This window comes from Malus sylvestris, chromosome 14 (genome assembly GCF_916048215.2).
Source record: "Malus sylvestris chromosome 14, drMalSylv7.2, whole genome shotgun sequence".
In the NCBI taxonomy this organism is placed as follows: Eukaryota; Viridiplantae; Streptophyta; class Magnoliopsida; order Rosales; family Rosaceae; genus Malus; species Malus sylvestris.
In genome coordinates, this window is record NC_062273.1 from 18,218,272 (window position 1) to 18,242,609 (window position 24,338).

Genomic DNA, 24,338 nt, shown 5'->3' on the forward strand with positions numbered 1-24,338 from the left:
ACATTGAACTAACGAGTATCCAAAGCGGCCAAAAATCCTAAAACCACACCACAAGAAAACCCCTCTTCGATCCAAAATCCAATCTTACATCTCAAAAGTTTTAAACTGTTTCTAGTCCCAATCAAACGATCATTCACCCACAACATTGAGAGAGAGGGAGAGAGAGAGCAACAAGCAAGCAGTGAAGGCAATGAAGCTGAATTGGATGCACTGGTTCAATCACAAGCACAAGCATTTGGTGGTGAAGTTTGGAGTTGCAGTTCTTCTGATGGGTCTTGCTTTTCGTCTCTTTCTCTCCACCTCCAATAGGTTCTCGCCCAAATTAGAAGCCCCTTTTCCTGAGAAAACTGCGGATTCAGAGCATCCAATTGCTGTGCAGTTTCCACAAAACGAAGATCAGGATGAGATACCTTTTCCCGGAAAAGAAACACAATTTCCCGAGAAAGAAACCCATTTTCCCGAGAAAACTGGGGATTCAGAACCGCCAATTTCTGGGCTAGTTCCAGAAGATGGTGATCAGGACCAGATAGCTCCATCAAATGGTAATACTTGGATTCTCTTTAATGGGTTCTTGTTGGTTTTTCCATTTTGGTATTGTATGCATGAGAATTTAGTTTGGAGAGAATTGCTGTTATTGGAAAGTTTTTCTGTATGATTGAAATTTAGTTTACTTGAGATCTGCAGCTTGGGAATTTTTGATGGTTTTGGGTTTAGTTTTTCTTTCTTGGTATCATTTCGGTTAATGTTTTGTTATTCCGCTCATTATTTTGATACTATTAGTTGAATGCCCCTTTTACTCTTCCTGGAATCTGTCATTTCAGATAGTAAATTCAATTGTAATTGCATTGAGTGAGTGAGTTTTCAACGGAAATAAAGTTTGTGCACCTGTGCAGGAAAGTGTGATATTTTCATTGGGGATTGGATTCCAAGTACTTCGGGTGCAGCTTACAATGAGAGCTGCCCCACGATTGAAAACCCTCAGAATTGCATAAGGAATGGACGGCCTGATACAGGGTATCTGTACTGGAAGTGGAAGCCACGATACTGTGATATACCAAAATTTGATCCAGGGAGATTCCTTGAAATGATGAGGAATAAATCATGGGCGTTGATTGGTGATTCAATATCTCGCAACCATGTCCAGTCGTTGCTGTGCATGCTCTCGACAGTATGTATTAAAATTCTTAAATCACATATAAATGTTGGCTTTGGATAAATGAACAGAAGGTTTAGTGATGAAACATAAAAAAGAAAATAACCCTCCATATTCTAAATGCTAAAGCCTCCATTTCTCCTAGAAGCTTAACGTGTTAGGATGTGGAGAATGTGTTTATTTCACAGTCAGATACTTCCCTTGCTACCCTTCCTATCTTCAAGTAATACATTTTCATGGTTTGTCTACCTCTTCTACTGAACTTGAATAAGTTATCATATTTGAGCTGTAAAGTCAAATTAGTTCATCATAGATCAAGGTCAATAACTTTTGATCATAAACAAACCTTTTCGTTTCTGATCCCCTTGAGAATTTTTTTGGACTAATTCTGATAAAGTTTCAAATAACTCGTGAAGAACTTCTTTAAGCATTATAGCTAGTGTTCGCTCTTGTCTGTTCTCATTTCACTAGAACTTCTGTAATATTTTGTTTTTGCACTTTTCCGCACCCACTTTATAGCTGCACCAGTCATTGTGCCTTCATTGGGGTTGAGCAACCCCACAACATGAAGTATAGTAAGGAAATATAAACATATACAGATACAGGGCCATGGTATACAAATATTTGCCAATGAAATTGTTTTATCTAGAAAAGTTAATTGAGGTGGTATAAAGTTGTTTTCCAACCCTCTATCCGTGTCCGTGTGTGCACACCCGCACGCATATAGTTTCCACTATAGCTGTAAAAAAATACGTGTAGGTTTATTTCTTACTTTTGTCTCTGGAATTTTGGTCCATGGTTCATCTGTTTACAACATGCCATCTTTAATGTTTGAGATTCTGGGTTGATAGAATAAATGGTTGCTTATTATACCATTTAAGCCTAGAATTTAACTTCTTTTAAGAGGTTGTTTCAAATTTGATTGAAACATTGTCCTTCAGGTTGAACAAGCCGTCCAAGTGTACCATGACAAGGATTACAGGTCCAGAAGATGGCACTTCCCCTCTTACAATTTTAGTGTCTCAGTTGTTTGGTCCCCATTAACTCCGCCTATGTCTTACATGGCCGGTCCCAAGCCCGGATAAAGGAGGAGGGGGAGGGCGTCAGGTAGTCGACAGCCGGCACTCCATGATCACGTCGAATCCTTATGAAAATGAATCCAGAACAAAATCGCGCTAAAGCTAGGGCGTCACCCGTAAGTGGCGCGCTGTGTGGCCTGAGCACAGTGATAAGTGAGCAAGGGTCGCTGTATCTCCATCGGCACCCGGATGCAGTGTTAAATGAGCAAGGGGGCCATAGAAACTTCTTTTCGAACGACTCCACTCAAAGTTGTTTGGGAGCATATGCTCCTATCAACTTTACCCGGGACACACAAAAGAAGTACTTTGATCCTATTAGACGGGGGAGGGTGAAGAAGCTAGGACAGAAGGGTAGAGTTCAAGAGAGCAAAATGCGTTTAGGAACGTGGAATATAGGAACCTTAACGGGAAAATCTATGGAAGTAGTGGAAGTTATGGTGAGGAGAAGGATAAATATTATGTGCCTACAAGAAACTAAGTGGGTTGGTAGTAAGGCAAAGGATCTAGAAAACTCAGGGTTTAAACTTTGGTATTCGGGCACAAATAGAACGAGAAACGGTGTTGGCATCATCGTGGACAAGACCTTGGTACAAGATGTTGTAGATGTCAAGAGGGTAGGAGATAGAATCATGGCAATCAAGATTGTAATAGGACAAGAACTTATCAATGTGATTAGTGCGTACGCACCTCAAGTAGGGTTGGATACGAGTTCGAAGGAGAAATTTTGGGAAGATCTTGGAGACTTGGTGCAAAGAATTGCTCAGACGGAGAAGTTATTTATAGGAGGAGATTTAAATGGACACGTGGGCAGGGAGACAGGCAACTATGGAGGTTTTCATGGTGGCCATGGTTTTGGGGAGAGAAACGAGGATGGGGAAGCTATCTTGGATTTTGCAATGGCATATGATCTCTTCTTAGCCAACACCTTCTTTAAGAAGAGAGAAGAACATGTGATCACCTACAAGAGTGGGTCGTCAAAAACACAAATAGATTTTCTTCTAATGAGGAAAGGGGATCGTATAACTTGTAAGGATTGCAAAGTTATACCAGGAGAGAGCGTGGCTAATCAACATCGCTTGTTGGTGATGGATGTACATATCAAAAGAGTAAGACAAAAGAACAAGACTTGGAAGTGCCCAAGGACTAGATGGTGGAATCTAAAAGAAGAAAAACAAGCCATTTTCAAAGAGAAGGTAATCACCCAATGTGTGTGGGATAGAGAGGGGGAAGCTAGCCAAATGTGGGATTCCATGGCTAGTTGTATCCGAAAAGTAGCAAAAGAGGTATTAGGAGAGTCCAAGGGCTTTGCCCCACACCAAAAGGAATCTTGGTGGTGGAATGAGGAGGTACAAACAAAGGTGAAGGCTAAGAAGGAATGTTGTAAAGCCTTATACAAGGAGAGGACTGATGAAAATGGTGAAAGGTATAGAAAAGCGAAGCAAGAGGCGAAGAAAGCTGTCAGAGAAGCTAAGTTAGCGGCTTACGACGATATGTATAAACGACTAGATACCAAAGAAGGAGAGTTGGATATCTATAAACTATCTAGAGCAAGGGAAAAGAAGACAAGGGACCTAAACCAAGTGAGGTGCATCAAGGATGAGGATGGAAAGGTTCTTGCTACAGAGAACGCGGTTAAAGACAGATGGAGAGGTTATTTTCATAATCTTTTCAATGAAGGACATGAAATGAGTGCTTCTTTAGGGGAGTTGAGTAACTCAGAAGAGTGTAGAAACTACTCTTTTTATCGTCGAATCCGGAAGGAAGAAGTGGTTGTAGCTTTGAAGAAGATGAAGCATAAAAAAGCAATAGGCCCAGACGATATACCAATCGAAGTGTGGAAACTTTTGGGAGAGACAGGTATAACATGGCTCACTGACCTTTTCAATAGGATTTTGAAAACGAAGAAGATGCCAAATGAGTGGCGAATGAGCACTTTGGTGCCTATCTACAAGAATAAGGGCGACGTACAAAATTGCATGAACTATAGGGGTATTAAGCTAATGAGTCATACAATGAAGCTCTGGGAGAGAGTCATTGAGCATAGATTGAGGCAAGAGACACGGGTTTCGGACAACCAATTCGGGTTCATGCCAGGGCGCTCAACCATGGAGGCAATCTATCTCTTACGAAGATTGATGGAAAGATATAGAGATGGGAAAAAGAATTTACACATGGTCTTTATAGATTTGGAAAAAGCGTATGATAGGGTCCCAAGAGACATTCTTTGGAGGATTTTAGAGAAGAAAGGAGTACGAGTAGCATATATCCAAGCTATAAAGGATATGTATGAAGGAGCAAAGACTGCCGTAAGAACTCATGAAGGACAAACCGAAAGCTTTCCCATAACTGTAGGATTACATCAAGGCTCATCCTTAAGTCCTTACCTTTTTGCGTTGGTAATGGATGAGTTAACACGACATATTCAAGATGATATTCCTTGGTGTATGCTTTTCGCAGACGATATAGTGTTGATAGATGAAACTCAGGAAGGGGTAAATGCAAAGCTTAACCTTTGGAGAGAAGTGTTGGAATCTAAAGGTCTTCGCCTAAGCCGATCAAAGACAGAATATATGGAGTGCAAGTTCAGTGCAAATGGAGGCCAAAACGAGTTAGGGGTGAGGATCGGAGATCAAGAAATACCAAAGAGCGACCGTTTTCGTTACCTAGGATCTATCTTGCAAAAGAACGGAGAATTAGATGGAGATCTCAACCATAGAATACAAGCTGGATGGATGAAGTGGAAGAGTGCATCCGGCGTGTTGTGTGACCGCCGTATGCCACTGAAGCTCAAGGGAAAATTTTATAGGACGGCAATAAGGCCGGCGATGCTGTATGGCACAGAATGTTGGGCGGTGAAACATCAACACGTACACAAAATGGGTGTAGCGGAGATGAGGATGCTTCGTTGGATGTGTGGGCACACGAGAAAGGATAAGATTAGGAATGAGGATATCCGGGGTAAAGTAGGAGTAGCCGAAATTGAAGGAAAGATGAGAGAAAATCGGTTACGGTGGTTTGGACATGTGCAAAGAAGGCCTACTGACGTTCCGATTAGAAGATGCGACTATGGGACAGAGGTTCAGGGCCGAAGGGGTAGAGGAAGACCTAGGAAAACTTTGGAAGAGACTCTAAGAAAAGACTTAGAGTACTTGGATCTAACGAAGGACATGACACAGGATCGAGCACAATGGCGTTCTAAGATTCATATAGCCGATCCCACTCAGTGACTTGGATTTTCCAAGTCTCCAACCGAGAAGTTTTCCTCATTCGGGAAATTAAGAGAACACTACCCCAACCTACATGCTCCACTCAGAAAGCTTCAACATACAAGCTTTAACAAAAGAAAATTCAAAGAACTTAGCGAAGAAGGCTTTGGTGTATTTAACACAATACGTTGAAATGAAGGAAAGCTTATTTATTGATATCCCCGATAAGCTACAAATATGTAAATATACATGAGTCAAAATAAGCACACAAGAGGGAGCCTTCACAAAGGTTGCTTAGGAGAAGTCTCAGCAGTCGGTAGAGCCCCAGAAAGAGAAGGCACCGGAGGGGGATCATTTGGAGCCTCAGTACTGGACAGAACCCTAGAAGGAGGAGGCATCAGAGGTTGATCATTTGGAGCTTCATTACGCGGTACAGCCCCAGAAGACGAAGGCAATAAATGCCTTTGGAACAAACCCACAAATCTCTGATGATCAAGTAAAACCTGACCATCAGTTTCCTTCATCTGGTCAAGCTTCCTCTTCATGTTTGTAGCATAGTCATGTGCGAGCCGGTGCAACTGTTTATTCTCATGCTTGAGCCCTCTAATCTCCTGTTTGAGACTCATCACTTCAGCCGCCAATGATTCAACTTGGCGGGTTCGAGCAAATAGGCGTTGGGCCATATTAGACACAGAACCTGCACACTGAACACTGAGAGCCAGCGAATCCTTAACAGCTAACTCATCAGACCGTTTGGAAAGTAGTCTGTTATCTTTGGGAGTGAGAAGGTTCCTGGCCACCACCGCAGCGGTCATATCATTCTTCATCACGGAATCCCCAACGGTAAGAGGACCAGTAGGGGAGACGAAGGATGGGCGCCATATGTTGTCTGGAGAAGGCGGGGCTGCCTCTTCAACAAGGTTCAAGTCAAAACGACGGTCGGAGGGGCCAGACATTTTCAAAGGTGTTGAAGAGAGAAGAGGTCGGACAAATCAAGATCTTAGAAGTGCAAGAATGAAGCTTCTACTGGTGGAGATTCAAGTGTGCTTTGGAACTTAATGCCAGCCCCTATAAAAATCTGCACTCGACGAAGCTTCAGAAATCGAAGAGGCGCCTGCTCAGAAATCGAAGAGGCGGCTGCTCAGAAATCGAAGAGGCGTTTGCTTTCTCAAAAGCTGGGCTGCTTAGAGATCACGAGGGTTGATCTCAGAAATCGAAGAGGCGTTTGCTTTCTCAAAAGTTGGGCTGCTCAAAGACCACGAAGGCCGATCTCAAAAATCGAAGAGGCGCTCGCTTTCTCAAAAGCTGGGCTCCCCAGAGACCACGAGGGCCGATATCAGAAATCGAAGAGGCACCTACTTTTCCAGCCTTTTCCAGCCTTGTCAGCACCTGTCACACGCACACTCAGTTTTGCGGAAATTATGGGCATTCTGTCAAAGACTTCTGGGGAAGTAGAAAACACATGAATCTTACTGTTCAATCACCCACTTCCCACACGCAACAATAGCTCATGGGTACCACAGATAACTTTGCCAAAGTTCTCTGCCAAAGTTGAGCACGTGAAGCTTGCAGCTCCCACTACATCGCTCTGACCAAGAAGGGTAAAAGAATAGCAAAGAAACAGCACTAACAAAGTTTAGACCCATAAATTTTGAAGGTCTAGCTACCATATTATTACCCACAAGGGTAAAGGAACAGTACCACTGCTGGATAATTGGAAAGTCCCTGTGTGTCAACCTCTGTGCTTCGTGGCAAGGTAGACTAGCAAACATGCCCAACCTTTACTCACATTCGAGAAAACACTCCCAATAAGATTGCTTGCTCCAAAATCGAAGAGGCACCGTCCTCCGAATCTCGAGAGCCAGACTCCCAACATGACTACTTTCTTAAAAATCGAAGAGAGGGTAAAGGAACAGTACCATTGCTGGATAATTGGAAAGTCCCTGTGTGTCAACCTCTGTGCTTCGTGGCAAGGTAGACTAGCAAACATGCCCAACCTTTACTCACATTCGAGAAAACACTCCCAACAAGATTGCTTGCTCCAAAATCGAAGAGGCACCGCCCTCCGAATCTCGAGAGCCAGACTCCCAACATGATTACTTTCTCAAAAATCGAAGAGACACTGCTCCCCGAATCTTGAGAGCCAGACCCCCAGCATGATTGCTTTCTCAAAAATCGATGAGGCATCGTTCTCCGAATCAATCGAAGAGGCGCTCGCTTTCTCAAAAGCTGGGCTGCTCAGAGACCACGAGGGCCGATCTCAGAAATCGAAGAGGCACCTACTTTTCTAGCCTTGTCAACACCTGTCACACGCACACTCAGCTTTGCAGAAATTATGGGCATTCTGTCGAAGACTTCTAGTGAAGTAGAAAGCACATGAATCTTACTGTTCAATCACCCACTTCCCACATGCAACAATAGCTCATGGGTACCACAAATAACTTTGCCAAAGTTCTCTGCCAAAGTTGAGCACGTGAAGCTTGCAGCTCCCACTACAACGCTCTGACCAAGAAAGGTAAAAGAATAGCAAAGAAACAGCACTAACAAAAGTTTAGACACATAAATTTTGAAGGTCTAGCTACCATATTATTACCCACAACTGTAAAGGAACAGTACCACTGCTGGATAATTGGAAAGTCCCTGTGTGTCAACCTCTGTGCTTCGTGGCAAGGTAGACTAGCAAACATGCCCAACCTTTACTCACATTCGAGAAAACACTCCCAATAAGATTGCTTGCTCCAAAATCGAAGAGGCACCGTCCTCCGAATCTCGAGAGCCAGACTCCCAACATGACTACTTTCTCAAAATCGAAGAGAGGGTAAAGGAACAGTACCATTGCTGGATAATTGGAAAGTCCCTGTGTGTCAACATTTGTGCTTCGTGGCAAGGTAGACTAGCAAACATGCCCAACCTTTACTCACATTCGAGACAACACTCCCAACAAGATTGCTTGCTCCAAAATCGAAGAGGCACCACCCTCCGAATCTCGAGAGTCATACCCCCAGCATGATTGCTTTCTCAAAAATCGAAGAGGCATCGTTCTCCGAATCTCGAGAGCCAGATACCACAGACCACTTTTTCAAAGTGCTCTGACAGAGTTAAAACATGTGAAACTGGCAGCTCCCACTACCGTGCTATGACCAAGCAGGGTAAAGGAATAGCATTACTACTTGTTGTTAGGGAGACTCCTATATATGTCGACCTCCATCCCCAACGGACAGGCAGACCTGCAAAAATGCTCAACCCTTCATCATATCTGAGAGGGCACTCCCAACGAAGCCTTTCGAAATATTCAGCTTTCTTTCCCCCCGATAATACCTCTGCAAACAAGCTATACTAGAGCAAGAATATCTCATATCATCAGGGTTAAAAGCAAGAGTATCCCATATCATGCTTTTTCCCTGTCTTTTCTTTTGGCCTTGTTTTTACCTGCAAGACAAGGAGAAAGAGAACAATCAGTCAGCACTTGGAATCAAGCTTCCAGCCAGGAACTGACTGCCTGGAACCCCTTACCTGATTACTTACCTGGCATTGCTCTCGAGTACTCATCTTCAACATCTTATGTTTCCAGGGAAGATTCCGCATCTGCTTGAGGAACAGATAGGGCAAGTGCGAAGGATACAAGGAAGCATGTGGAGACAAGCGTAACAGCACACGTGCCGATACATTCATTACTCTGTCAAAAGCAAAAGTATCCCATATCAGCAGGGTGGAACGTACTCTAGATTTGATGGACTTGTTTTGACCCTCAAATTCTTCAGTCGGCCTTATACTCTGGAGGAAACCAGAAAACCCTCCAGCTCAGTTCAAGAATAAGCCTGTGGAAAGTTACTTCTTCAAAAGCAAAAGTATCTCATATCATCTCTTCTCATTTTTCTTCTCTTTATCCTTCATGCTGCTGCAAGATGGGGAGAAGGTGAACAATCAGTCGGAGCTCTGATTGCTTACCTTGTCTGTCACCTCTTTCAGCAGACCCCCTAGCTCGGCGACTTGGGGGACTCCTACTACATGGTTTGTATCGCGCTTGACCAAGCCTGAAACTACAAGTAAGCTTCAAGTGAAATTGATACATTACCTTGTGCATCTCCACCAGTTAAAGATACCACCCCTGGATGGAGGAAGAGTACTTCCAGAGAAGATGCCACATCTACCTATGAGACAGATAAGGCAAGTCAAGACGACACCACACTCCGATACTTAGAAGTTTCGTGATTACGAGATCATTCTCCCACAATATTTCCTAATGTCATTTGTACTAAATCATTCACTTGTACTCACTAAATGAGAGCTTGAACCTATGTACTTGTGTAAACCCTTCACAATTAATGAGAACTCTTCTATTCCGTGGACGTAGCCAATCTGGGTGAACCACGTACATCTTGTGTTTGCTTTCCTATCTCTATCCATTTATATACTTATCCACACTAATGACCGGAGCAATCTAGCGAAGATCACAAAAAGCGATCGTTTTCGCTACCTAGGATCTATCTTGCAAGAGAACGGAGAATTAGATGGAGATCTCAACCATAGAATACGAGCTGGATGGAAAGAGTGCATCCGGCGTGTTGTGTGACCGTCGTAGGCCACTGAAGCTCAAGGGAAAATTTTATAGGACGGCAATAAGGCTAGCGATGTTGTATGGCACAGAATGTTGGGTGGTGAAGCATCAACACGTACACAAAATGGGTGTAGCGGAGATGAGGATGCTTCGTGGGATGTGTGGGCACACGAGAAAGGATAAGATTGGGAATGAGGATATCCGAGGTAAAGTAGGAGTAGCCGAAATTGTAGGAAAGATGAGAGAAAATCGGCTCCGGTGATTTTGAACATGTGCAAAGAAGGCCGACTGACGCTCCGGTTCGAAGATGTGACTACGGGACAGAGGTTCAGGGCCGAAGGGGTAGAGGAAGACCTAGGACAACTTTGGAAGAGACTCTAAGAAAAGACTTAGAGTACTTGGATCTAACGGAGGACATGACACAAAACCGAGCGCAATGGCGTTCTAGGATTCATATAGCCGACCCCACTTAGTGGGAAAAGGCTTTGTTGTTGTTGTTGTTGTTGTTGTTGTAGTTGTTTGGTCCCCATTCCTTGTCGAAGCTGCTATTTTTGAAGACTTTGATGGTGTGGCATCATCTGAAGTTGAGCTGCATCTTGACAAGCTTGATAAGAAATGGGTGGATGAGTACCACGGTTGGGACTACATGGTAATTTCAACAGGGAAATGGTTTCTCAAAACTGCAATCTACTACGAGGGCAATGAAGTTCTGGGATGCCATTACTGTCCTAAAAGGAATCTGACAGAGTTGGGGTTTGATTTTTCTTATCGCAAAGCTTTGAGCTTTGTAATGAACTTTATAGTAAAGTCAGATTACAAGGGCACAATCTTTTTTAGAACATCCACGCCTGATCACTTTGAGGGCGGGGAGTGGAATACTGGGGGAAATTGCAACAGAACGGCCCCAGCTAAAGAAGGTGAGGTTGAAGTGAAGGAAGTAAATAAGATTCTGCGTAACATTGAACTAGAGGAGTTTCAGAAGGCAGCTGCAGAAGCTTCTAAACATGGGGTGAATCTCAAACTCCTTGACCTTTTCCAACTTTCTTTGTTGAGGCCCGATGGACATCCAGGTCCATATAGACAGTATCATCCATTTGAACAAGGCAAAAACGCGAAGCTTCAGATGGATTGTTTGCATTGGTGCTTACCAGGACCTATAGAATCTTGGAACGATATATTAATGGAGATGATAGTAAATGGCTAAGAAAATCAGCCTACTTCGCTGCCGGAATTCTTATTTTCCCTTCTAGATCATGAGAGAGCATATAATGGATCCTGGTAAAGTTTTTTGCAGAAGTTTCAGATGAATCGTAAATTCCTTTTCTGCCTTGTTAACCACAATGCTTCATTCTTCTCCGGATGAACCGGTTCATCTTTGCCACAACTGCATCTTTACCAGTGTCTACCGTCCACTGACCTGTCATTTAATTCCTCATCTGTAGTTACAAAGAAAAGAACACTGCAAAAAGATCATCATCTACTGTGTGGGGGCTTAAAGATGTAGCAATAGAGAGCAGTTATCTGCACACCCAACAAGAATTCGACTCTCGCGGCATTGCCTTCCCCTCCATCGAGCAGAGCTGCAACCTCCGTCATTATTATATTCTATAAACTTGTAACTTTATAATCTTGATTCAGAAAACTGTTTTTTTTTTCTTCTTCTAATTTAATTTCATTGTTATTTCCCTAAAACAAGTCATATGGTACTTTATCTGCAGTAAATATGAAACATCATACAATTTTTTATGCAAAGCTTGCATGTTATCCAAATACATTCCTCATGGGGAACAATTACAAACATGGTTCAATACCGATTATTTTGTAACTAATACATTGCAGTGTAATCTTTTCTATTTGATACTTGCTACTTAATACACCCACGACCACCCTTCTCCTTCTCTGCAGAATATTGTCGTCTTCTTCCAGATCCTCAACACCACCGAACCTACTTAAAACTGGAGGCCATGACTTCCAGATTTCATCTCCATCACTACTGGATAGTCATCTTCTGCCTTCTACTAGAGAAATTTTTTATTGTGACGAGACCATGGATGGTAGACCATGTATTTTTATGTAAGTGATGAAAAGTTTTATTTTTAAAGTTATTAATTTTTTAACACATATATCCCATTATATAACACATAGTGTATCACTCATGTGCCGATCAAACTAAAAAATCTCTTCTAATAGGCAACCTTTAATTGTTACACTCTAATTTCATACATCTGTTGACGATCCATTAAATTGACCATGAAGTGACGACGTCGACAATGTAGGATTCTTTTTTTATAGATTTGGATCTCATTCGCATCTAAATTGTGGAGATTTTAAGGATTCTTACATCTTAGTTATCATCGTGTATCGTAAGGTTATAAATTATTTAACTTTTTTTTTATTTTTAAATTAAACACAAATAATACCTGATAAAAACTGATCTCACGATATACGATGAACGGTTAACATGTGAGGATCCTAGAATCCCCACAAAATGAATCCGAAGAGGATCCTATTCCCTTTTTTATGACATGGTTGTTAGATTTGTTCCACATGGCAAAAGAGAACAAATTTGTCCTCATAATTTTTTCTGGGCTCTTACTAAACCATTGCACCCACGACAACCCATCTCCATCTCTGCAGAATCTTTCCGTTTCCTTCCAGTTCCTCGACACCACCGAACCTACTTAAAACCAGAGGCCATGGCTTCCAGATTCCATCTCCGTCACTATTGGATCGTCATCTTCTACCTTCTACTAGGCAAGCTTTAATTGTTACACTCAAATTCACAAAATCAAGAAAAACACATTTTTGTTATTGAAATTAGAGCTTTTGCAGGTGGTGGTGGTAGTGCAGTGATGATTCGATATTAATCTATATTTTTATTCTAATCTTAATTATAATTTATTTGTTATTTTGATAGAATTTTGATACTTTATTTTATATTTCAATCGTAGAACATGTGAATTTACTTTAGGCAAAAAATGATGAAACGAAGGAATTGTAGAGTAATTCTAATTGGCGTGGGTTTGTAAGTCTTTCAAGATAATTGTTTCAAAATCCCAGATTTATTTCTAAGTCGTTTGACCGTGATCAAAAGAAGGTTGATTTTGCAGTGCTGCCAGTTTGACATTGGGCTTATTTGAGCTATAAGTCACTGAAGATTGACTTTTTTTTTCTTTTTTGGGAAAAGTTCATTCTGCAAAAAGGACATTTTATTTTTCCAACACCACCTTGCAGGTCTGATTTGGTCACAAAACGTGGGGAGTCTTTAGCTAACTAGATTACCCGATTTAAATAGGATTTTGTTTCCTAGTTTATTATTTTAATTGGGTTTTCCAGATTTTTTCAAAGACCTATTTCAGGTAGGATTCATATTTATTAGTTTATTTGTATGGTGAATTAGGATTCATATTTCTTTCTAATAATATTTTGCTTTTCAATTATGCTTATGCGTAATTAATTCTCTCTGCTAGTATGAACATGTAGTTTCCTTTCAATTCGCGTTTATGATGTTATACATGCATGCTTTGAATTATTAATCACGCGTTTAAACTATGCATATGTCTTAATGCTTTACCACCATTAGGATATTTAGACAAGTAATCGATTGCAATTTTTGTTAAAGTGTCACCCTAAAATTGATTAATGCTTCTTGTGAATGATAATTATAAGCTCACTTAAGGCGAATGCTACGTTCTTAAGTGTTGCATGGTTTTTAAAGGGTTTTCACAAAACTTAATGAGCCTTGCATACTTCGATTTAATATGAATACTTGCATGTATGATGTACATTCTAACTTGAATGTCACAAGTAGAATATGCATTAGAAAAACCTAATCTTCAAAGTTTGTATGTGTTAAACTCATAAGTAATTGGTAGAATTACATATGATTAGTAATGGTGACGGTTAAATCCTAATGCTTTTCACCCTTGCTTTTCTAAACGGGTTACTTTTACTTTGTTTAATTTATATTATTGTTGATTTAATTACTTTTACTTTCTTGCAATCTTTATTTTATTTTGGTATCTGAATTTTCATTATTTTGTAATAAATAACTAATCAAGAATTAGATTTAAACAAAAGTTATTTATATCAATTCTTGTGGAAAACGACATTGCCTTAACTAAATATACTACTATTACATTGTTCTCTTGCAAATATTTTTAAGTGCTTTTAACCCTATTTTCATACGTGATAAAAATCCTATCATGCAGCAACACCGATGAGTCCCAGCAAAAACGTGTTGCTAGATCGGGTTAAGAGTAGGAGCCAGAGAAAGCTGAGGGAGGTCAACGATGTATTTTGGCGGGGGAAGACGGAATGCACCTGACTTCAGATTGTTTGGGTTAAAACTTGAACTTTGGGCTCAAAAGGGAGTCAGCCCAACAAGAAGACTAAGAGGAAGGGAACCTGAAGCCCAGCCTAAGCCCAGAAGGCAGAAAATGGCTTTTTTCCGACTAGGTGCAGATCATTTGCACCACTTGTTCACCTACCTAGAGACCAAGTGGTGTAGACCAGCCAGCTAATAAGCCCAAAAGCACTTTACAGTGGCAGTACAAGTAAAAAGCTGATGAGTCATTGCCCTTCAAGCTGCATTCGGCCAATGTTAAAGCTACAGAAGGCCAAGCCAAACTGTCTATAAAAGAAGAAAGAGAAATCAGAGATGAGGACACTCAAACAAACAAACAAATACAAGCACAAACTCTGCTTAAGCTAGATTTGCTTTCAACGAAGTTGTAGTCAACCCAAGCCTTCATCCCTTTCGGGATCAACCTTCACCCAAAGCCTTTGTAAAAGCTCTGCTACCTTGTCTAAATCTTGTTGTAGTATCGATTTCCTTCTGTAAACTCATCTCCCTATCCCTCTTTCTAAAGCTCTCAAGCCCATCTATAAATCACAAAGATAAGAAGTTGCAAGACGACCAGTCTTGCCCGACAAGGTGAAACCTTGCCCAACCCTCTTTGTTTTTTGTCTTTTCATTCATAAGTCTAGTAATATGTTGTATACTTCCAGTTGTATCCAAGTTAGTTCCGGCAAGTTGATGATTAAAAGACTCTTCAGTGATTGAATCCGATTGGAATATGTAGTCACAACTTAAATCAGATCTAAGTTCTAAACCCTCAGGCATGTAAGATTGATCATCCAAAAGTCCTTGGTCTCAAGGCGTAAAAAAGAACCTTATGTGGACTTAACCCATCCACGACAGTCTTTGATAACAAGAAGTCCGAAGTTACTTGGGGCGCAAGTAATCGACCTATTTCCTAGTTTTATTTCTGTTATATTATGATTATCGTAAAACGTTTGAGTATAGAAGTAATTCTGATGGGAAGCCTCAAGGCCTACACCTAAGGCCCTACAAAGGCACCTATTTGGATGCATTCTGCTCTTCGGGCTCGGGTAATTAGAAGTATAATAGTCATAACACTTCTGCAACTAATGACTCAAACATTATATGTTCGAGTACTGGGTTAGTTATTGATGGGAAGCCTCAAGGCCTACACCTAAGGCCCCACAAAGGCACATTTCATAACTAAAATAGCCTCTCGGGTATATATACAATTAAAACTCAACATCTGTTTTACATCTGCCATGCTGAAGATGGCAGTGGCAGGCCTGAACACCTAAAAGTTAATCTTGATTGTGAGCCTCAAGGCCTACATCTAAGGCCCCACAAATGCACCTTTCAAAGTTAACCTTGTCCTTCTCTTTCAGCCTTGCCCGACAAGATTTGCCCGACAAGATCGCCAGTAAGCAGAAGCCCGACAAAAAACATTAGCCGGCACTAACCTCACGGGGAGCTGTGTGCTCGTCGGCTAGGAAACATTCCCAACAAAAATTCTAGCCACGAACACAGATTATGTAAATGTGATGTGCTTTAGTCTTACAAACATACATGGAGAAAAACAACTTAAAAAGCCGGAAGAAGAGAAAGACATGATCCTTTGGAACTTCCACACATAAGCAATTGAATGACAGAAACAAAATTGAATCTGAGACAAAATATATGGTTATTCAAATTTAACACAAGAGTAAAACTAGTAGAATTCTAGAAATCCAGAAAATACAATATGTGGAATCAAGGAGGGGTAAAACTAGTAGAATTCTAGAATTCTAGACCAATATTTCCCCTCCACCCCACGCCCATTGCCAACCAATAATTAAGCAAAGAGACTCATTAAGTTGGATTTGAAATGCAAAAGGGTGAGCCTAGGTGTGATAATATTGGACTTGCTGGGAATTGAACTTTCTTGGTTTTGTTTCGGTTGAGTACGGAAAGTTATAATCTTGGTTTGTTTTATGTTGGATAATGTTGCTTTGTTGGGTCTGGTCAGCGTGGTTGAGGAAAGGGATGAAGGTGGCGATGGTGGGACAGGGGAGAGGAAGTACGGTGAGGCTTGGGACTGGGGAGGGTTTAGGAATTTTCCCTTTTTCACTTTTCTATTTTCTAAGTTTTTAATTATAAAAATTTGAGATTTTTTATTAATTAAATATTTTTTATTAGTTGTTTGGCTTGTGTCATAAGTTTGACAGTCACGTCAGCACAAATGTAGAACTTATTGTTACCACGTCATCACTCAACGGGTAATTTAACGGATTGTCTAACGAATGTAAGAATAAAACACAATTTTTTTTTTATATTTTTTTATGACATTGCAATGTTTATAAATGATCTAAGAAGTTGCAAACGGTCCCAAACTTAAATGGTGCAAAATGTAATTCATCACTAAAACTAATACATCCACTCAGACCTTTACTTAAATGGCTTTTGTGTAGATTTATCTCCAGATTAAAATATTTGTTATTAAAAAATTATATACATATGACACCTCGATGTAACATTAATTGTATGTGTTTGTTCGATCAAAGAAATTCTTTATCGCTTCAACAAAAAATGGTAAGAACTTGTACCCGCCTTCTACCAACGGTCAAAAGGCTAACTACCGGACGTCGAACAACTATTCAATCAAGAAAAAAAATTTGATTTCGACAAAAAAAAAATTTGAATTTGAAAATCTTACCGTTGGGATGGCTCCTCCTTCTAAACAACTCATCCTTCCCCGCAAACAACCCCTCCCTCCACCCTCCACCCTCCACCCTCCACCCTCTCTTTCTGCCATGGTTGAAACTGCAATTGCTGAAATGCCCAACAAGAAGCCAAGAGCCAGCCGAAGAGCACTGAAGGACAAAAAACCATCTGGAAATGAAACCAATATCGTCGTCGGAAAGGTCTCGGACGCCGCACCGAGCCCGATCCAAATACCATCGGACTCCAACCCAGTGAAAGAGAACCACGAGAGCCTCTCTCAGCCTCGCACCTCCCCCAAAAATTCGGTGAAAGCTGCGGCTTTCAAAAAGCAGGCCAGGCAAAAGCAGACCCAACCTTCGTCATTCGAGAAGGAACTCGAAGAAATGCAAGAGAAGCTTCAGGCGATGAGGCTGGAGAAGGAGAAAATCGAAGAGCTTTTGAAGGAGAAGGACGAGATCTTGAAGATCAAGGAGAAAGAGCTCGAAATGAAGGGCTGAAAGCATGACAAGCTTCAGATGGAGTTGAAGCAGCCGCAGAAGCTCAAGGAGTTCAAACCAACCATGGTTTGTTTTCTGATCCCCTTTCTTTTCTTCATTTGCGTTTTTATTTCTTCTTCTGTTGCATAATCCTCTGTTTGGTTTCTGAGAAAATGTATGATGGATCAGAAATTTGTCTAGGTGATTTATACAGCCGACCCACTTAGTGGGATAAGACTTGGTGATTATTATTGTTGTAAATTTGTTTGATTATATATTAATTGTGAAAAATTGGAAAAAAAATTCATGGGGTTATTGATTTATATTCTCCTAGGGTTTCTTTTCTCGATCCCCTTTCCTTGAATTTGTTTTGTTGCATTGGGATCTGGCTGATTGATTGTACATTAAGTTGACGATTCTTGATTAGGTTTTAGGGTTCAGATGAAAGTTGGCTGGGGGAATCTTGATTTGGGGTTTCTATCCTGTTTGATTACTGGGAAATTGGGAGAAAACGTGGTTAGGGTTCTTGACGCGTGGTTATTAGGTGTTTGATCTAATCGATTTGATGATCTTGAATTGGAGTTGACATAATGGTTACTTATTTGTTTATACTATACTTGACCAATCCCGAAACTACTGAGCACCAGTCAACGTTATACCGTTAAGGACCCAGAAGAGTTTCCCTTTAACCAGGAGGCCAATAACAGCGCGACACATGTCGACATAAGAAGCCAATCATAGTGCGACACGTGTCAACATCAGAATCCAATCACAACACGACACGTGTCAATGTCAGAATGAAACTAGAAACTCTCTTCTATAAATAGAGATCATTCTCTCACAATATTTCCTAACATCATTTGTACTAAATCATTCACTTTCACTCACTAAAGGAGAGCTTGAACCTATGTACTTGTGTAAACCCTTCATAATTAATGAGAACTCCTTTACTCCGTGGACGTAGCCAATCTGGGTGAACCACGTACATCTTGTGTTTGTTTCCCTATCTCTATCCATTTACATACTTATCCATACTAGTGACTGGAGCAATCTAGTGAAGGTCACGAACTTAACACTTTATGTTGTACCAAAGTCCTCACTGATTTTGTGCATCAACATTTGGTGTCGTCTGTGGGAACGACACTTATTCCCACTTTCTTCAGCTTTGTCAAGTTGGTTTCCACCATTCGTACACTCTCTTTTGACCAAGCATCCTTCTCCAACATGGGGAGCGAAGGAAGCCACATCACACAGAATGACACCCCTCTTGCAGCTAGTGCGCAGCAACGAAATAATGAAGGAAAGAGGGTTGCTCTTCAAGCTAAAGTCGATGAGCTAGAAGCTCAGAACAACAAGATAGCAATGAAGAATGAGGTCATCCAGGAGCAGTATGAGAAGCTCTTTGAAACGCTCCACGAAACTAGGCGTACTCAAACATGCGAGTTTGTTGCCCCTATGGACATCAACTATCATCTGGTGCCTCCCAACACGGAGGGTCACCTTCATTCGACATGGGTATCCCTGATGAGGAGCGAGCTAATCATCAAAACATTGATCAACATGAGACTTCTCTCTTCGACCCGAAGCAGGAGAAATGGAGGAAGACACATTCTTGCAGAAGGGTTGGAAAGATCGAAAACCGTTTATCGTGAATGCCGAGACTTCCTAAAGCAACGTCGAGAGAATCCCCTCCACATATGCTCAAAGATCAATGAACAAAGGGTTTCTAAAAGACTCGGTCCCCTCCCACGACCCAGGCCAACTGCCAATCTAGGGAATGAATGACATGTTCTAGAGGAACATGAAGGTACATAAGACTCTGAGGTATTTCGACAGACTCGCCCTAGAAGTCAGTACGGCGAGTCCAAGGAAAAATCACACGCCCTTGCTCAAACTTTCCTACTTCCAAGAGGTGATAGAGACTTATGAAAGAAAATCCCAGTGGTACATGACTCCACTCAGGACTTCCTTGTCCTACATCTCTTTGAGGAAGTAAACAAGTTGAAGGCTAAACGTCAGGCCGAGATACCTGACTGAAACCAACCCAAGCTTGGCCCTCTCACAAGGAGGATCCTCGACACCCCCTTCAAGTGAAGACAAAACAACAGCTTGGTTTACAACTCTATACTGGAATGGAGGACCCAATTGAACAATTTAACATCTTTGAGTCCACTATGGCATATCGGATGCACACTGACGAAGAACGATGTCTTCTCTTTCCCTCCACCCTCTCTGGTAGAGCTCTAAACTGGTATTGCCGTCTTCCACCTGAGATAGTAGACTCATTTAAGGAATTAAGGAAATTGTTTGTTTCTCAACACATTTTCCAGACTAATCGCTTGCACTCTACGGATGACTTGTACACTATTCGCCAGAAGGCAGACGAGTCATTACGTATGTATGCTGCTTACTTCAGCCATGAGTATTTCCGTTGTGCCGAGCAGACGACAAGACTGCCCTCAAAGCCTTCACGACAAGACTACGTGACCATTTCTTTAAGTACATGATCAATGCCAACACTTGGAAGACTTACTCAGAGGTGATGGCACAGACTTACAACCATGCCTCTGCAAAGGCAAAGACATATCAAGGAAAAACCCCCACGGTTACCCCTTATCAGCAAGTAGGGAGTGGAAGCCAGATCCAACCAAATGAGAAGACCTCGACCTTCCAAACAGCAGCGGTGCCTCCCCCTGCCTTACTTAATACTTTGCCAAGTCAATAGACATATCAATCTCATGGGAAAAGGAAAGATTTTCATCCTCACCAATCTCATTTTAGTAAAATGAGTAAAGGACATTATCGCGATAACCAAGGGTATCGTCACGATAATGCCCGTCCCCAGGCAGTCCACACAGTGGGCCAAGCACGTGTCAAGACAGGCCCTACCTCGAGGTATGAGACATACACACCTTTGAATGCCACATGTGTGGCCATTTACCCCAGCATAGCACACCTAATACCGAAGCCAATGCCATGGCAGTCGGGTTACAAGCCCACGAAGAACACGGGCACGTTTTGTTACTACCATGAGTATAACGGCGAGAAGTGTATCACCCTTCGTGATCATATTTAAGCCTTAGCGCGTGAAGAAAAAATTGATCAATTCCTCATTCACCCTTCAAGAGATAACCGTAACCAACGCCAAGTGAATGTGATATATTCCATAAGCGGTGGCACACCCATATCTGAATCTTCCAACAGAGCCATGAAAAACAACGAACGAGCTTTAAGGCCTGGTCACCAAGTGTTTCACGTGGAAGACATCAGGGAAGGCAAGTGTCAAAAGCCTAACTAGGATCCAATATGTTTCTACCCTGAGGAAGAAAGAGGTATCATCTACCCTCACAATAATCCACTGATCGTGGAAGCTCACATAGCCAACTTTGAAGTACGACGAATCCGGTTAGACACAGGGGCTTCGATCAATATCATGTTTGATGAAGCTTTCAGGGCACTTAATATAGTTGAACACTTGCTCGATCGCTTGATTTCTCCTCTGATAAGCTTCTCCGGTGATATCGTGCAACCTTTAGGGAGCATACATTTACCTTTCGCCATCGATACATGCCATTACACAGCTACCATTACCACTAACTTCCTGGTGGTTGATGGCATACAATGTCATCTTTGGACGCACATGCATCAATGATCTCAAGGCCATGGTATCCACACATATGTTGTTGATGAAATTTCCAACCCCCTATGGCAATGGTTACATTGGAGGAGATCAACTTAGTGCACGATCATGTTACAACACTTCGGTCAAGCAACAACACTTGCATGTGCCAAAGGAAACCTTTTCTATACATGACCAAGTCATAAAGACCAGCTCAGACGAAGCCAACTTGGATCTTCACGGTGGAAACAGTCAACCCGACGATCCTCGAGGTGACTCTTTCACCCAGCAAGCATAACCCGCTGAAGAGTTAGAGAAGGTCTCTATCTCAAAAGATTATCCGGATCGCATGGTGAAGATTGGCACCACCTTGTCACCACCCATTCGGTTGGCATTGATCTTTTTTTTGCAAGAGAACACTAAGGTCTTCGCCTGGTCATACGAGGACATGCCAGACATCTCTCCTGATATTATCTATCATCGCTTAAATATTTACCCCAAGACCAAGCCAGTGAGACAGAAGTGAAGATCTTATGATGCTGAACGATACGAGGCAATGAAGTTAGAAGTTGAAAAACTCAAAGGCATAGGCTTCGTCCGGAAGTCAATTATCCAACGTGGGTAGCAAATGTTGTCCTTGTTAAGAAGAATTTGACCAAGGAAAGTCTCCTGCTCCAAAAGGTCTTATGGAGAATGTGTGTCGATTACACCAACCTAAATAAAGGATGCCCGAAGGATAGCTTTCCTCTTCCTCTCATAGACAGACTTATAGACTATACGGCAAGGTGTGAACTCCTGAGTTTCATGGTTGCTTACACATGATACAACCAAATCCTCATGAACCCTCCAGACCAAGAACACACAACCTTCACTACTGACAGGGGACTATATTGCTATAAAGTCATGCCATTCGGCCTAAAGAATGTAGGAGCAACTTATCAGAGATTGGTCAATTCAATGTTCGCTGAACAGATTGGGAAGAGCATGGAAGTTTACGTTGATGATATGCTAGTCAAAAGCAAATATGCTGACCAACACATTACTAACCTATCTGAAACTTTTACCATTCTGAAGAGGTATCAAATGAGGTTAAACCCCAACAAATGTGCCTTTGGCGTAAGCTTTGGAGTTGAAGCTATTTGTATATGTTGTCTCTCCCACATTTTCAAATTTCTAATTTTCCCAAAAAAAAAAAGGAAATTGGGAAATTCAACAAAGCTTCATCAATGGAGGACAACTACAAATTCTCAAAAGCTTCACACTATCTTGATCAAGATAGTGTGAAGCAAAATCAATTCATGGTACCCAACAAAGCTTCAACACAAAAGCTTCACCCACAAAAGCTTCACCCACAAAAGCTTCCACAAAAGCTTCACCCACAATAGCTTCACCCATAAAAGCTTCACCAACAAAAGCTTCACCCACAAAAGCTTCACCCACAATAGCTTTACCCACAAAAACTTCACCCACCACAAAAGCTTCACAAGCTTCACCCACCACAAAAGCTTCACCCACAAAACCACAAAAGCTTCACCACCACAAAAGCTTCACCTACAAAAGCTTCACCCATAAAAGCTTCACCAACAAAAGCTTCACCTACCACAAAAACTTCACCCATAAAAGCTTCACCAACAAAAGCTTCACCCATAAAAGCTTCACCCATAAAAGCTTCCCACACCACAAAAGTTTCACCCACAAAAGCTTTAACCATAAAAGCTTCACCAACAAAAGCTTCACCCACCGCAAAAGTTTCACCCACAAAAGCTTCACCCACCACAAAAGCTTCACCCACAAAAGCTTCACCTACAAAAAAAATCGAAAATTCAAAAAAAAAAAAAAAACCTTAGGCCTTATTTTTTTTGGGCCTAACAACTTTCATAACAAATATATATGAAGAAGGAGTTTTAGGCTACTACTTAGAAAGGAAAATGGTGAAGTTTTGTTACTTTGGAAACTTGGCTACTAGCAAGACACCTCCTTCGTCAACTCCCTCGACCGGAGACTTAGGGGACTCCTACCATATGTTACTGCATCTTGATACTCAGAAGTCTCACGACTACTCAGTGACTTGGATTTTTTCAAGTCTCCAACCAAGAAGTTTTTCTTACTTGGGAAATTAAAGGAGCACTACCTAAACTACATGCTTCACTCACAAAGGTTCAACATACAAGCTTCAACAAAAGGAAAAATTCAAAGAACTTAGTGAAGAAGGCCTTGGTGTATTTAACACAATACGTTAAAATGAAGCAAAGCTTGTTTATTGATATCTCCGATAAGTTACAAATATGTACATATACATGAATCAAAATAAACAAACAAGAGAGAGCCTTTACAAAGGTTGCTCAGGAGAAGTCTCAGTAGTCGGCAGAGCCCCAGAAAGAAGAGGCACCAGAGGATGATTATTCAGAGCCTCAGTACTAGGCAGAACCCTAGAAGGAGGAGGCACGAAGGTTGATCATTTGGAGCTTCATTACGCGGTACAGCCCCAGAAGACGAAGACAATAAATGTCTTTGGAACAAACCCACAAACCTCTGATGATCAAGTAAAATCTGACCATCAGATTCCTGCAGTTGGTTGAGCTTCCTCTTCATGTTTATAGCATAGTCATACTGTTTATTCTCATGCTTGAGCCCTCTGATCTCCTGTTTGAGACTTATCACTTTAGCTGCCAATGATTCAACTTGGCGGGTTCGAGCAAATAAGCGTTAGGTCATATTAGACACAGAACCTGCACACTGAACACTGAGAGCCAGAGAATCCTTAACAGCCAACTCATCAGACCGTTTGAAAAATACTATGTTATCTTTAGGAGTGAGAAGGTTCCTGGCCATCACCGCAGCGGTCATATCATTCTTCATCACAGAATTCTCAACGGTAAGAGGACCAGTAGGGGATAAGAAGGATGGGTGCCATATATTGTCTTGAGAAGGCATGGCTGCTTCTTCACCAAAGTTCAAGTCAAAACAATGGTCGGATGGGCCAGACATTCTCAGAAATGATGAAGGAGAAATGAGGTGCAATAAATCTATGAAGTAAAGGGAAATTCCTAGAAGCAATAACTCTCTGAATGTACTTCTTGCACACAATTGGTGCCCCTATAAAAGAAAGGGCAACAGGGCCGTTGGTTCAAAAATCGAAGAGGCACCACTTTCCACACGCAACAGCAGCTCCTCGGGTACCACAGATAACTTTGCCAAAGATCTCTGACAAAGTTTAGACACA

The 24,338-nt window shown here is 41.5% G+C and overlaps 2 protein-coding genes and 1 pseudogene across 3 annotated transcripts in view; 2 read left to right on the top strand and 1 right to left on the bottom strand.

Annotated features, from left to right (window-relative positions):
• LOC126600213 (protein trichome birefringence-like 23) lies at positions 1-11,748 on the top strand. The gene is made up of 4 exons (XM_050266777.1): positions 1-542; positions 894-1,168; positions 2,095-2,177; positions 10,510-11,748. Exons 1-4 carry the CDS (start codon positions 191-193, stop codon positions 11,198-11,200), a joined length of 1,401 nt encoding a protein of 466 aa, XP_050122734.1. The 5' UTR covers positions 1-190; the 3' UTR covers positions 11,201-11,748.
• Positions 5,463-24,338, bottom strand: part of LOC126600216 (uncharacterized) — a 27,145-nt gene continuing 8,269 nt past the window's right edge. Inside the window, exons 1-2 of one of the 2 annotated variants that reach the window (XM_050266782.1) lie at positions 7,394-7,491; positions 5,463-7,175 (exon numbers count right to left, since the gene is read on the bottom strand). In XM_050266782.1, coding sequence (XP_050122739.1) covers positions 5,720-6,394 — 675 coding nt within the window. In that variant the 5' untranslated portion in view covers positions 6,395-7,175; positions 7,394-7,491 and the 3' untranslated portion in view covers positions 5,463-5,719. Of the gene's footprint in view, positions 7,176-7,393; positions 7,492-24,338 lie in introns of those variants that run through there. The other variant, XM_050266783.1, reaches the window with a different exon arrangement.
• LOC126600212 (high mobility group B protein 6-like) overlaps positions 17,110-24,338 on the top strand; it is an 11,433-nt pseudogene continuing 4,204 nt past the window's right edge.

Coding starts and splice junctions, on each gene's coding strand:
- LOC126600213 (XM_050266777.1), top strand. CDS start 191: ATGAAGCTGAATTGGATGCACTGGTTCAATCACAAGCACAAGCATTTG. Junction 543..893: donor CCAGATAGCTCCATCAAATG/GTAATACTTGGA, acceptor GCACCTGTGCAG/GAAAGTGTGATATTTTCATT. Junction 1,169..2,094: donor TGCTGTGCATGCTCTCGACA/GTATGTATTAAA, acceptor ATTGTCCTTCAG/GTTGAACAAGCCGTCCAAGT.